The sequence below is a fragment of the Neolamprologus multifasciatus genome, chromosome 18 (assembly GCF_963576455.1).
Source record: "Neolamprologus multifasciatus chromosome 18, fNeoMul1.2, whole genome shotgun sequence".
NCBI classification, from domain to species: Eukaryota; Metazoa; Chordata; class Actinopteri; order Cichliformes; family Cichlidae; genus Neolamprologus; species Neolamprologus multifasciatus.
In genome coordinates this window covers 18,593,660-18,606,277 of record NC_140456.1, presented here as the reverse complement: position 1 = coordinate 18,606,277, position 12,618 = coordinate 18,593,660, and the positions used below count along the sequence as shown (strand labels likewise).

Here is a 12,618-nt window from a genome sequence, read left to right as displayed (position 1 = left end):
CAGCTTGGGAACTGTAAACTTCCACTCATTATGGTTCATACTAAACAATTAATGTACAGTGCTGTGCAAACGTCTTGAGCCACCCCTCATTTCTTTATATTTTGTTTCCAAGCAGCCAGACTTTCTAGTAGTTTGTTAAATTAAGGGATGAACTGGTGTTGAGTCTACACATAATAGACAACTTAGAAAAGAATCAATTTTAAACTGTAAGTTTAAGCACTTTTGTATCAGCAGCCTGTTGCAAAACTCATTAGAATTATGCAAACTCTGGTTTTGCCTTACTGTAGTTCCATGTATGTTTGTACATGTTTCAAAGTCCTATTTCCCATTTTCATAGCAAAATGTAAAGACCAGAAGGTCCCGTCAAGACCTTTGCACAGTGCGGTGAGTCTATTTCTTTTGTAACTATAGCTCATTTTAATATTAGTAAATTATATAGCATTTAGAATACTTTGATTCATATGTGATGTGTTAAAATATGAAACACAATAAAATGTGGTCTTTATAAAATTCACATAGTGTTAGAGTAAGAGCTCACACTGAGGTCTTGTCCTCAATATTGCTTTAGAGGAAATGAGACTTTTTGGGGGGAAGATGTGGTAAAAGTAAGGAAGTTTTCCTGCAAGTATACTTTTAGAAAAGCATTAGGATAGCATAAGATTTGAAAATGTAAAAAAAAACTGTTAGGGATATATTTGTTAAACGTGTTAAATAAAATGAAAAGTTGAGAAAAGATCCATTATTGCCATTGGTAACCACTGGTAATTAGTCAAAAACGTCAAAAACTGTATGGACTCCTCACCTCTACATTTTAGCTAAAGACCACGCCCACTCCTATGCTGCCTTCAGGGTCGTTCTTTTCCCTCAGAAATGACCAATAAATTGCGCAAAGTTACGTTTAGCGCAGAAGATACACCATTGTCTGAGAACATAACGGAAAGGAAACTCTAAAATTATAGTGTGGCTGCAAGGTTAAAATAAATACATAAACAATACATGCGATCTTCCTGATGGGCAAAAATGGAAAGGTCGTAGCATAATAAACGCAGGAACAGATGTGTTGACAAATAATTTAACACAAACAAAACCCTTTCTGTTTGTGGCTTGTTTCACCGTTTTCACCTCTATTTGCATTAATGTATTCAATACGAGGAATAATCTGTTCTTTTTCTTCATCTAGTTCTGTTCTTCTGCTAAAAATCTTTTTTACGATAGCACATGAAGGCAGCACGTTTCCTGTGCTCACATACAAACCAGCGGTCAGGAGACAGAATACAGAGTACGGCCGCCCAGCTGGCGGGACACTGGTTAGCTTCACTCTGTGTTGTAACCGGCTAGTTATGTGAAATAGTGGATTGTTATACGAACGTAAATATGCCAGCATTTGCTCCGAACTGCGCCACCGGTTGAGACTTCTCTGAGTGTAAGTAAACTAACCAGCTATACCGCCCTACCTGCCTGTCTCCGGTCGCGTTCAGTTCCTCACCTCCGATATCGGGTGTCTTAATGGCGGACGGAAAGGAACCAGCCCCGGCGAGCGTGGAGGAGGAGACGGACAGTATAAACGACGCAGAGCTGGCGCTGAAGGGAATCAACATGCTGCTCAACAATGGATTCAAAGAGAGCGACGAGCTCTTCAGAACATACAGGTCTGTGCGTGACTTCTCTTCCCGTATGTAAAAACAAAACAGAGGCGTATGCTTGTGTTAAATGTTATGACAGGTGTAGCTAATGTTCCCAAACTTGTGATTGACCAATACAATTACAACTGAAGGCATCAAAGCGTGTGGTCTAAGCTTTGAAAAAACAAAAACAGGGGGGAAAAAAGCCCATCACCCGTGTCACGCTTGTCTGGTGGAGAACCATATGATCTGATCACAAGCAGAATTAGTGTTGTTTAAATACCCTAAGCAAATATCCACAACCACAATATGTGACATGTGTGCACATCATTAGATTTGGTGACTGTCTTCATAAATGTCTAAAAAAACAAAGAAGTGCTTGCTTAACAGGTTGCCATTCCTGTTATACCGCTATCTGGCTTTGAGGTACTTTGTACGCCTTCTTGTGAAATATGTCAACATGGCCCAGCTAGTTCCTCACATCTACAGATGAGTGACATATTAAAGGAAAACTATAACAACAATGTGTCCAGATAAGGTAACCAGGATTCTGAGATGGTCTCTCGTTTGGTGTTTTGATCCAGAAAGCATACATGAAGACTGTCATTAGGTGAGAGTGCAATATTAAAAGATCCATAGCATCACCTGTAGAGGTCTAGGTTTATATATTTGTACACATACCAATTATTGGATGGCTGCAAATGTCTTGCCTTGCTCTGGAAAGCAATGTCTTTGATGTCATTTAGGATCGAAATGCAAGCATTAAACTGGTAAATTATTCTTAGTCCAGTAGCACCCATCTCAGCCAAATAATCAGTAGGCATGCGAGAAAACTGCTGCATAACCTTTCTTTTTGCATTTTGCATTCATTAAAAGAGGTCACAAGTTATAAATGTTGGGATTCCCTGCTCCTGAACCGCACACGTCCTTGCAGGACTATACAGTATACACATGCTTTGCTTTCAACTTGAATGCTTATGTCATGAAAGGGCAGCTCCTATGGTTCCTGACCCCTGGGGAAAGCGTAAATGTCACCTCGCCCGCTAATTGCATTAAGCTCTACGTGTCATCCTGTTTTGACTGGATCAGCAAAACGATGGAGGGAAGTGAAAAACACAAACACAGCTGTCTGAGAATGAGCTTTTACTGGCAGTATGTACGAGTTTCTGTTAAAGCTCCCCTGGTACTATTACGTTTGTATAGTATGTTGCACTTATGTGTGGAGGTGGTTCCATTATAAATGAAATCCCCATCACAATTACACAGGGATACCTGTACCAAGTCAATTTTCCACAATTATTTGAAACATTTTGCCGTAATTTGACTGACACGTGGTGCCTCTTGTCTTCAAAGTGAAATATAAGGCTGCTGAAATTCAGTTATTGCACCAAAATGACCACACAGCTACACAACTACAGATGGAAATCAAAAGGAGCTTTGATTTCTGTAAATGATGCAAGTTTTGAAAATAAAATAATATGTGAATTTTTAAAGACAAAGTGTTATAATATTGAATGTCGGTCTGTGTAGCTCTAAAAGATTATTATTAGTAGCTATAAAATGTGTCAATTGTGACAGGGTATATGTTTTGACTATAGGGTAGAAATTTCTGAATGTCTTAATTCATCAAAGAGAAAGTTAGTTGATAAGTTTTGCATTAGCTGGCTTGTGACAGTTGTAAAGCTGTGTTAATAGTGTGTAACAGTGTATTATGAGCACCTTTGTTGTGATTATTTTGATGCCCTAAGAGAATTTCAGATGAAGGGCATCTTAAAGTGTGTTCGTTATGAGGGTGAGGCTAAAAATTGCCAATTGGGGGTAGAGGGTAATAGTCAAAGAAAAGAAAGTCTAATCTGAGTTTCTGCATATTTAAAGGCAACAGCATGCAGTCTGCCTTTTGTGGAAAAAATGGGTCATTCATGGATTGTTTTTCTGAAGAGCTTAAGTGAATGGTAGTGAGTGGTAGTGCAACAGGATACACCATTGCAACGAGTCAGTTTGTGAAATCTCTTCCCTCCTAGCTACTCCACAATCAGCTATAAGTGGTATATATAAGCGGAAGCATTTAGGAACCAAAGCATTGCAGATGATGTGAAGTTACAGAGTGGGGTCGCTGAGTGCTCATAATGCATTAAAGTGGTCAACACTGCTGACTCAATAACTGCACCTCTCCAAACCTACTCTGGCATTATCTTAAGCACAAAAACTGTGTGCTGGGAGCTTCATGGTTTGGGCTTCCATGGCTGACACCTCCTGTAGGTATAATATGTAGTTGACCCAGTATTATTGTCCATACAGTGTATATGTTTACAGAAATAAAGATTAATATAGTGACGCTGGTCCTATCTAGTAAACTCAATTTGGTTCCTTGATGTAAAACAAAAAAAACCTCCATTAAATATCTTTAATCTCACAATTTCTCAGCTGTTTTTATCAAATGTGACTTTTTTTATTTAGCACTTTAATGTTGGAAAATATCTTGGTTTTTTATTTCATGAATTAATTTTTCATTGTTTTACTTCTGAATATTCTCCTCCTTCCCATTAGTATTTCTAACCTACAGTAGTCCTAATAAATAATTACATTATTGATGCATGAAACAGGCCACATACTTTTCATTGTTTCTCCAGTGAACTTTATACTGTCAGTCTTTTCACATAATGTGATTTTTCTTTAACTTCTCTTATATGTTTGGGGTTGTTTTCTTCTTTTTTTTTTCTTTTTTTTTTTTACTTTCTTTCAGGAACCACAGTCCTTTGATGAGTTTCGGTGCAAGTTTTGTGAGTTTTCTGGTGAGTGGAAAAGCAACTTTGGTTGCTATTTTGGTTTGTGGCCAAACTTCTCGAAGATTTTTGTAAATGTTGCTTTGGGAGCTTTTGATTTCATTGTGAGGCTTATGGAAGTTCCCTTGTGTTCCCTTTAAGTCCTTTTAAGCCAGCTGTTATGTTTTGCAAAGAAATTTCTAAATTATTTTTGATCAGCATATAATGTATGCATCATTTATAGCCTTATACTCTTTTTTTTGTTTAATGTCACCCATCAAGAATGTAGGGAACAGCTACAAATGGAGTTATTTAATTTAATGTGCTTTGTTTTCTCTGCATGATGATTGCATGTGTTGAAGCGCCTATTCCCATCTATTAATATTAGCGTAATATTTTTTTTAACATGACATGAGGCTTATTTATCTTTGCAAAAAGGAGCTGATAGAAGAGCTACTATATACTTTCATATTTTCCACTTCCTGGTCAGCTGGTAACATCTGAATTACAGTGATATTTTTTTAACAAGTCATTAATGACTCCAGAGGACTTCTGTGAGATTGACCCTTAAAGGGCAAAGATAGAATAAGGTTACACTTGCAGAGCACATCACCACGATGTCTACTCATCTTTTACTGGGAGAAATCAGAGAGCAAAAGCCCTTACGAGTTGCCAGGCACCTCAGCATGTGAAAAATGAAATTCCCAACAAAAGCTTTGACAGTGGGAAAAGGACAGCAGTGTTACTGCAGTCCAAGTAACACAGAGATCTTTGTTTCAGTCGAAGCAAAAAGTTGGCAGCTGGGTTGTAGTGCTAGAATAATTACCAGAGTTTCTGGTGTATAATTGTACTTCATTAGTAGCCTGACCAATTAAAAATAATCGTTCATAAGTAACTTTATAAATTAAATGTTTTTATTATGTGGCAAAATACCAGAATTTGGTATTCAGTTATTCAATTATCTTTTTATGTTTTTTAAAAAAAAATCATTCAGTTTAGCAATAGTGCATGTCCTTTATCTTCTACCTGTTTTGTTCATTCATAGTATGTGTAATTTGTACAAAATCTGTCAATTTGGAACAATTAGATTTAGTTTTCTTGTTTCTTTTTTTGACTCCACTGTCGAGTGTTCAGTGTAAGTGATTTTTCTTGAACCACATGTAAGTAGTTGATTACTTTTATCCGGTTTCCCTTTTGCAGAACGCTATGATGACTTTTGAAGAGGAGAAAATGCAAATGGCTTTTGAAGACCTCAAGGCTACAGAGAGACTGTGTGAGAGTGAAAACATGGGTGTCATTGAGACCATTAAAAGCAAGATCAAGCGCAATGTGAGTAAATACTTGATTAAACTGCCTGTATTGTACATCATTATATAGAGAGCACATTTGTCTCAAAACAAGCATTTCATGTTGGGCCTGTAACGCCCACATGTGCTTGTTAGCTCTCCTGCATGCCTGTCTGTCATCAGCCTTTAAATGTGGGGTGTTTGTGTGGGCAGATGGACTCTCAGAGGTCAGGGGTGGCTGCAGTGGACCGACTCCAGAGGCAGATCATCATTGCAGACTGCCAGGTTTACCTGGCGGTTCTATCTTTTATCAAACAAGAGCTGTCATGTAAGGGAACCTTTGGTATTTGTTGGTTGACAGTGATGCACTCCACACGTATCACGTAGGTTGGTGACAAATTAAAGGAAAAAAATGAAACCTGTCTTTTATGCCTTGGAAGTCTTTTTGCTGGTATGGGTCCACTTGTCCCTTTAGAGGGAAGTGTCACTTTTATTGTGATGGAGGTGGTCTCTCCCAGGTAGCCCCTGTTGCAGGGATACAAGGAGTCACTAGATCTCAATAGCTATGAGAGATTTTGGGCCAGCACTCTTCAGCACCATCATTGAAACACCACATGACAGAAGAATCTTTTAGAAGAGTGGTTTTCAAGTGCTCTAGCCTTCCTGACATTGGCCTCTGATGGCTATGATAGCTTTTCCTTTAATTTGTCATCCACCTTTTATTTGATGTGTTAAATACAAAGAGGTTATAATAAAGGACTTTTCTCTGATCTGAGCTTCTATCCTCTGACAGCATATATCAAAGGAGGCTGGATCCTCCGTAAAGCTTGGAAGATGTACAACAAATGTTACAACGACATCACACGTCTACAAGAAGGCAGCAGGAGGAGGGGCTCTGAACAGCAAGCGACGCCGTCTTCATCGTCCGGCTCTGCTCTGTCCCACCAGAGTCGCTCTCCCTCACCCGGGTCAAGTCCATCACAGAGACTAGATGGCATCAGCCCTGAGGCTCTGGATCGGCTGAAAGGTTCAGTCAGTTTTGGTTATGGTCTTTTCCACCTCTGTATATCGATGGTGCCACCGCACCTACTGAAGATCGTCAATCTGCTGGGCTTTCCCGGAGACCGCCATCAGGGCCTGTCAGCACTCACTTACGCCAGTGAAAGTAAGGACATGAAGGCCCCCTTAGCTACGTGAGTGAGTATGTTTGCGTATCTGTATCCTGTTTTGTAACTTAAACAGTTGTGTGCAGTGTAATAAAATAATGAAAGCATAATTTGTAGAGGAAAGAAGGAAACAAAAAAGAGATCCCAGTGTGAACAGCTGTAATAATTGACTGACTCAGGTCCCTGTAGCACAATTTTCCAAATCCTGCTTCATACTGAATCGTTTGAAATTGGTTTTTAGTCCTTGGGTGCCTTGGGAACCATGTTTGTAATCAAGCCTTTAATTAAAATCAAGTGTGTGGGAATTTGGTCATGTCTGCCAAGTTAACAAATCTGTAATATAACCACACTATGCAATATTACTGTAAAATGCTGTGAATCGTATTTCCTCAGTTTTGTAAAAAGCACAATACATTGTGCTGTTTTTTGTGTGTGTGTCATTATCATAAATTAGAAATTTGCTATATTCCCTCTCATTACAGTCTCTGTGCTTTTCTTACAGCTTGGCTCTGTTGTGGTACCACACAGTAGTGCAGCCCTTCTTTGCTCTGGATGGCACAGACACACAGTCAGGCCTAATGGAAGCCAAATACATTCTTAAACAAAGAGAGGCTATTTATCCCAACTCCTCCCTCTTTATGTTTTTCAAAGGCAGAGTTCAACGCCTTGAGGTAAAGACATGTGAATACTAAACCTTGTTATCTTTTGCCATGTGAAGTAGTCTTCTAACTTGGAGAAGCTCAGTATTGTCTCACTGTAACTCATACTACAAAGTTTTCTTCTGTAGTGCGAGATCAGTAGTGCCTTGACGTCCTTCAGTAGTGCCTTGGATCTGGCCTCTGACCAAAGGGAAATTCAGCACGTTTGTTTATATGAAATAGGTACTGCCTGGCTCTCATATTTCTCTCATATTTCAAATATGCCTCACTCGGTATTAGTATGCAACATCATTTCTGATTGATTTTTTTTTTTTTAGGCTGGTGCAGCATGATCGAACTGAACTACAGAGAAGCCTACAGAGCGTTTGACAGATTGGCGACTGAATCTCGCTGGTCCCAGTGCTATTATGCCTATTTAACTGGAGGTAATTACAGCACCGTAATGCTTTCAGGGTATTTTGTAAGCTTGGTAGTGGATGCTAATCCATATTGTATGTTGTGTGGTGCAGTGTGCCAAGGAGCCACTGGTGATCTGGAAGGAGCCGTTGCTGTTTTCAAGGACGTTCAAAAACTTTTCAAACGCAAGAATAATCAGATAGAAATGTTTTCCATGAAAAGGGTGAGTGTGTAACTAGTTTGTTTCCTGTAGGAATATTTTGGTGCTAAGAATGCCACTGATGTGAATATGCACTTTTGTTTTTTCAATCAGTCTGAGAAGCTAAAGAGCTCCAGTATATCCAAAGAACTCTGCATCCTATCAGTGATTGAGATTCTGTATCTGTGGAAAGCTCTGCCCAATTGCTCCAATGCCAAGCTGCAGACAATGGCCCAAGGTACTGCATTCCAAACTAATATCTCGCTTGCATTATGTGCACTAATGCAAAGTGTTTGTAATTTTGATTCGTCCTTTAGTGTTACAGGGGATTGATGACGCATCGTGTGCAGGCCTGAAAAACCTCCTTCTTGGTGCCATAAGCAAATGTCTACATAATACCAAAGATGCCATTCAGGTATTCTTGTGTTAAATGAATTATGCAATTTGCATTTTTGGAAAATTGATACATAGCATGAAGCACGGCCCTCGCCGGCTGCCTTAATGGATTGTCAAAGTTTGTCCATGCACTTACACAACACAATAATCATTGTTTGTTTTGGTATCATGACTTTTTTTTTTTTTTTGAAACAGTATTTCCAGCTGGCTGCAAGGGATGAGGGGGGGCGTCTGAGCAACTCTTATGTGCAGCCCTACTCTTGCTATGAACTGGCCTGTGTGCTGCTGAATTCCCCAGAGGCAAGTTTTTGTGTGTGTGTGTGTATGTGTGATAGTTAGACGATCTCTCTTGGCCAAGGTCCTGGAGGAGTTACACTATCTAAATATTTATTTCTCTTTTTTTTTTCCTAGTCTGCGGGGAAGGGCCGAATGCTAATGCTTCAGGCCAAGGTACAGTAATACTCCTTATTTATTCTCTGCCCTGAAAGGAGGTAATATGTCCTGTTTTTCTGTCTATTTGTTAGCAGTCTAGCTTCCACTGTTTTTAAGATATCATTGTGGCGGGGTGTGGCCTGCAGTGCCGTGCAGGGAAGGCGGACGCAACCTGCACGGCATCCGCAATCATGCCCCGCAGACTTAAATGTTGTACTGGGTCCTGTGGTTGGAGAGGTGGTGTTGATGTGAGTACGGCTGGCAGCAGGAGAGCTGCGGCCGTTGTGTGTAAATGGTGTGCCTCAATAAAAGACGTTGAAAAGCAGTAAAATGCCATCGGGTCTGCTGTGGTCGTTTACAATCTGTTTTGTGTGATGGCAGTTACCAACAGCTCGAGCTGATTTAATTTAGGTGAAAATCTGGTTAAGATCAAGGTCGCACCATATGTGAAAATCAGTACAAAGTTTATATTAGCCATAACTTTTTATTGATCGTCTTCAAACTTCACAACAACATACTGGGCATTGGAGGACATGAGCACCCATGTAGGCTAAGCATTTCACCTTGACCGTCATTATTAGTGCCCAAGGTGAAAAGCTGGTCTTGAAAAACATTTTAAGAAACCATATCGAGTATAATATGTCATATGAAAGGTCATGAAGAGAGCTTGTGATGTCACAGTGATGCCGTAACAGGCTGACATCCTCATATTGTAATGAAAACAGGCTGATGTCAGCATGTTTTATTAATTTTAGTGTAGCCCATGGTCTTTGGGGCGAGTCGCACTATGAGTGATCTTGTTACTACTTGAAGTAGTTGGTAACAAGTCCTGTTTTATTTGATTAATTAAAAGCAATTAGTAGTGTTTAGATTTCGTCTTATTTCTGCTGCGGGTCAAAGCTTTCTATATAAAACTGATCAGGATCTTTTCATTCTGACTCATTGCTCTAAATCAGGTTAAGACACCCACTGTCTGATCAGGTGACAGGATGTCTATTAAGAGTGCCAGTGCTGCTTGAACTTAGTGAGCTGAGTATACTGGCTTTGCATTGACCTAAAGTTTGCCAACACTGTAGCCAAGGCTCTGTATAAGGAATGGATTTAAATGGTCTGAATGCTTGATGCAGTCTCGCCCTGCAGAGCAGTGTTGTAAGTATCTTGCTTGCATTAGCATTAACTTTGTTAGTTGATTGGTAGCTGACACTGAATGAGCACAGATCTCACTCTATTAGCCGTAACAGCCATCTCTGCATGTCTGGGCAGACACACGGTGTCTGAGAGGAGCACAGGAGGAGCCAAGCACTGGGCTCTCTGTTTTTCTTACCTGATTGGTCAGCATGTTCATTGATCTGTCTGTGTTGACTGCAGAGGTTGTTAGAGGGCAGAGCACAAACAAAATAAAATTCATTTTGTTTTCTGTGCAGGAGGACTACGCTGGCTATGACTTTGAGAACCGACTCCACGTTCGTATTCATTCAGCTTTCGCCTCTATGACGGCCTCCGCCCAGCCTTGAACTTTAATCTGAAATAAGTGTCTTTGAAAAAGCCACAATAATGAGTATGGATATTTTCACTTTAAAATAATATCTTTATACTTATAAGATTCTGAGCCAGTGCATCATTTAGAACACGAACATTTCACAAGAAAACAGGTACAAGAGGTGTTATCGATCTGTTACTGTACGGCACAATACACTGTTTGTTTTTGTCTTCAGGGTTTGTTTTAAAACTAGATGCCTGTTGAATTGAATGAAAACCTGTAGATTTGTTTTGTAAGATCTTAGGCATTATTGCTTACATGGAGGAAATGTTTCTTCAGATTCTGTAAAGGCACATATCTAGTATTAATCATCAAAGCAATTACAAGAAATGACTCTGAAAATGTCTTTAAGAAGCCAATATTTCCACTTCAGTGTTGGTTCTTGACTTTGACATTTGTAAAGCTAATCTATAGGCAGTGTATTAATCTTTTGTTTTTTTTTGTTTTTTTAAAGCACAGCCCCTTTTTAAGCAGTCGTTTTTATCAGTGTAAATATATCTTGCATAAAGGTTTTAATAAATGTGCCACTTTGAGCGGCTTGAATGCACAACGCTCCTTTCTGTATATTTGTTATAATAAAAACAATGTAAAACTGAATATGTTTTCGTCGACTGTTTAAGTGTCATAGCTTAACAAATACATTTCCTCACCAACAGAATTTGTATTTCTGTAGTGATCAAAGTAATCACGAGGGGCGTCAAGCCTTTCCTGTAGTGGCTTATGAGGCACAGACAATGATGAGGAATCTTTTGTCATTCCTCCTCAAACTGCTTCAGATGCCTTCATTTTCCTTCAGATCATGGAAATTGGACATTTTTTTTCCTTACTCTGTTTTCTTGTTTGTTAAATTTTTTTTATCCTGTATTACAGAACTTCCAAGCTTCATCTATGAACTACTGCTATTATATTGTTATTACATCCATCTTCTGGTTATTAAATCCAGGGTCACAGGGGAGCTTGGGCCTATCCCAGCTGTCAAAGGCGCACAGGCAGTGTAATCCTGGACAGGTCACCAGCCTGTAACAGGGCTAATACTTATTACCTGTTTTAATTCATTGTTCCTTGATGACAGGGTGTCTTGTACCAGAGGTAGCAAAGCAATGCTAAACCACGATTCCCCCTTTATACTAGGTTTCATGGTCCTGATTTTGGTGATGGTGTGCACTGTCTTCTGCCCCTCTAAACATATTTAGATGGGCATCTTTTTGCTAAAAAGATCAACGTTTGTTTCAGCTGTCAAATGGAAACATGCCAAACAAATTTTAGAGAAATGAAAGAGCAACTCAGTTCAGTATCTTGCTTAAGGACACTTTGGTACATAGACTGGAGCAGCCAGGAATCAAAGTGCCAGCCTTCCAGTTCTCAGATGACCTGCTGTGCTACAGCCACCACAGAAGATAACTTCTGGGTAATCAGATTGCTTGATTCAGTCATAGCAAATGTAACATTCATGACCATAACCATGTACACAAGAATTTTTTTTTTTTTTACCGCAAAAACCCACAAAACAAAACCACATTAAGCTTTTATTTAGCAACATAGAAATTCTGTTTCAATAACCAAACGAGTGATAACACATCTAAAGTGTATACATGGAGCAGCTATTGTTACATGAGTGATGAATATTCAGTGCTTAACTGTAAAGGAGGTAAGGCTTGCATAGTTGTAGTGATGCACATGCGTTTGAGATAGTTGGATTTCAGTTATATCAATGCACATAGTACTAAGACGATCACCAGGTATTCTAATCTATATCAAGACTTTTACACAAACACACTCACACACTAATCTGTAATTGAAGAACCAATGTCCCTGCTTTAGTATAGTTAAGAAAAAAGTTACGTTTACAGAACCAGGTAGACTTACGCAATGCTGTTAATTGCTGTACACATCTATACAGTACGTAGTGTAGGGTTTATTTAATCAGATATTCAAACAAGAGTCTTCTAGCCATCTTTCTTATACACTGTTAGAAATAGCTACACACACAGTTTCACTTGACCGTAGAGGTCTACAAATTAGGCAAATTTGTAACACATTCAGTTAATCGCTAAATATCTGCAGCACTCATAACAGGAAGTGAAAACAGAGGCCGATATACCAAAATGACCTATTTTAATACTTCGCACTGCATAACAGTATGTATGCACAAGTGTCAAT

At 39.2% G+C, this 12,618-nt stretch overlaps 1 protein-coding gene across 1 annotated transcript; it reads left to right on the top strand.

Annotated features, from left to right (window-relative positions):
• The first annotated feature begins 1,258 nt into the window (after positions 1-1,258).
• Positions 1,259-10,904, top strand: LOC146497726 (tetratricopeptide repeat protein 39C-like). Its single transcript, XM_085139152.1, has 14 exons — positions 1,259-1,649; positions 4,366-4,414; positions 5,585-5,713; positions 5,884-5,998; positions 6,464-6,863; positions 7,339-7,507; positions 7,624-7,717; positions 7,813-7,920; positions 8,005-8,114; positions 8,205-8,328; positions 8,408-8,505; positions 8,682-8,786; positions 8,898-8,936; positions 10,343-10,904. The coding sequence occupies exons 1-14, from the start codon at positions 1,507-1,509 to the stop codon at positions 10,430-10,432; spliced, it is 1,773 nt and encodes a 590-aa protein (XP_084995278.1). The 5' UTR covers positions 1,259-1,506; the 3' UTR covers positions 10,433-10,904.
• The last annotated feature ends 1,714 nt before the right edge of the window (positions 10,905-12,618 follow it).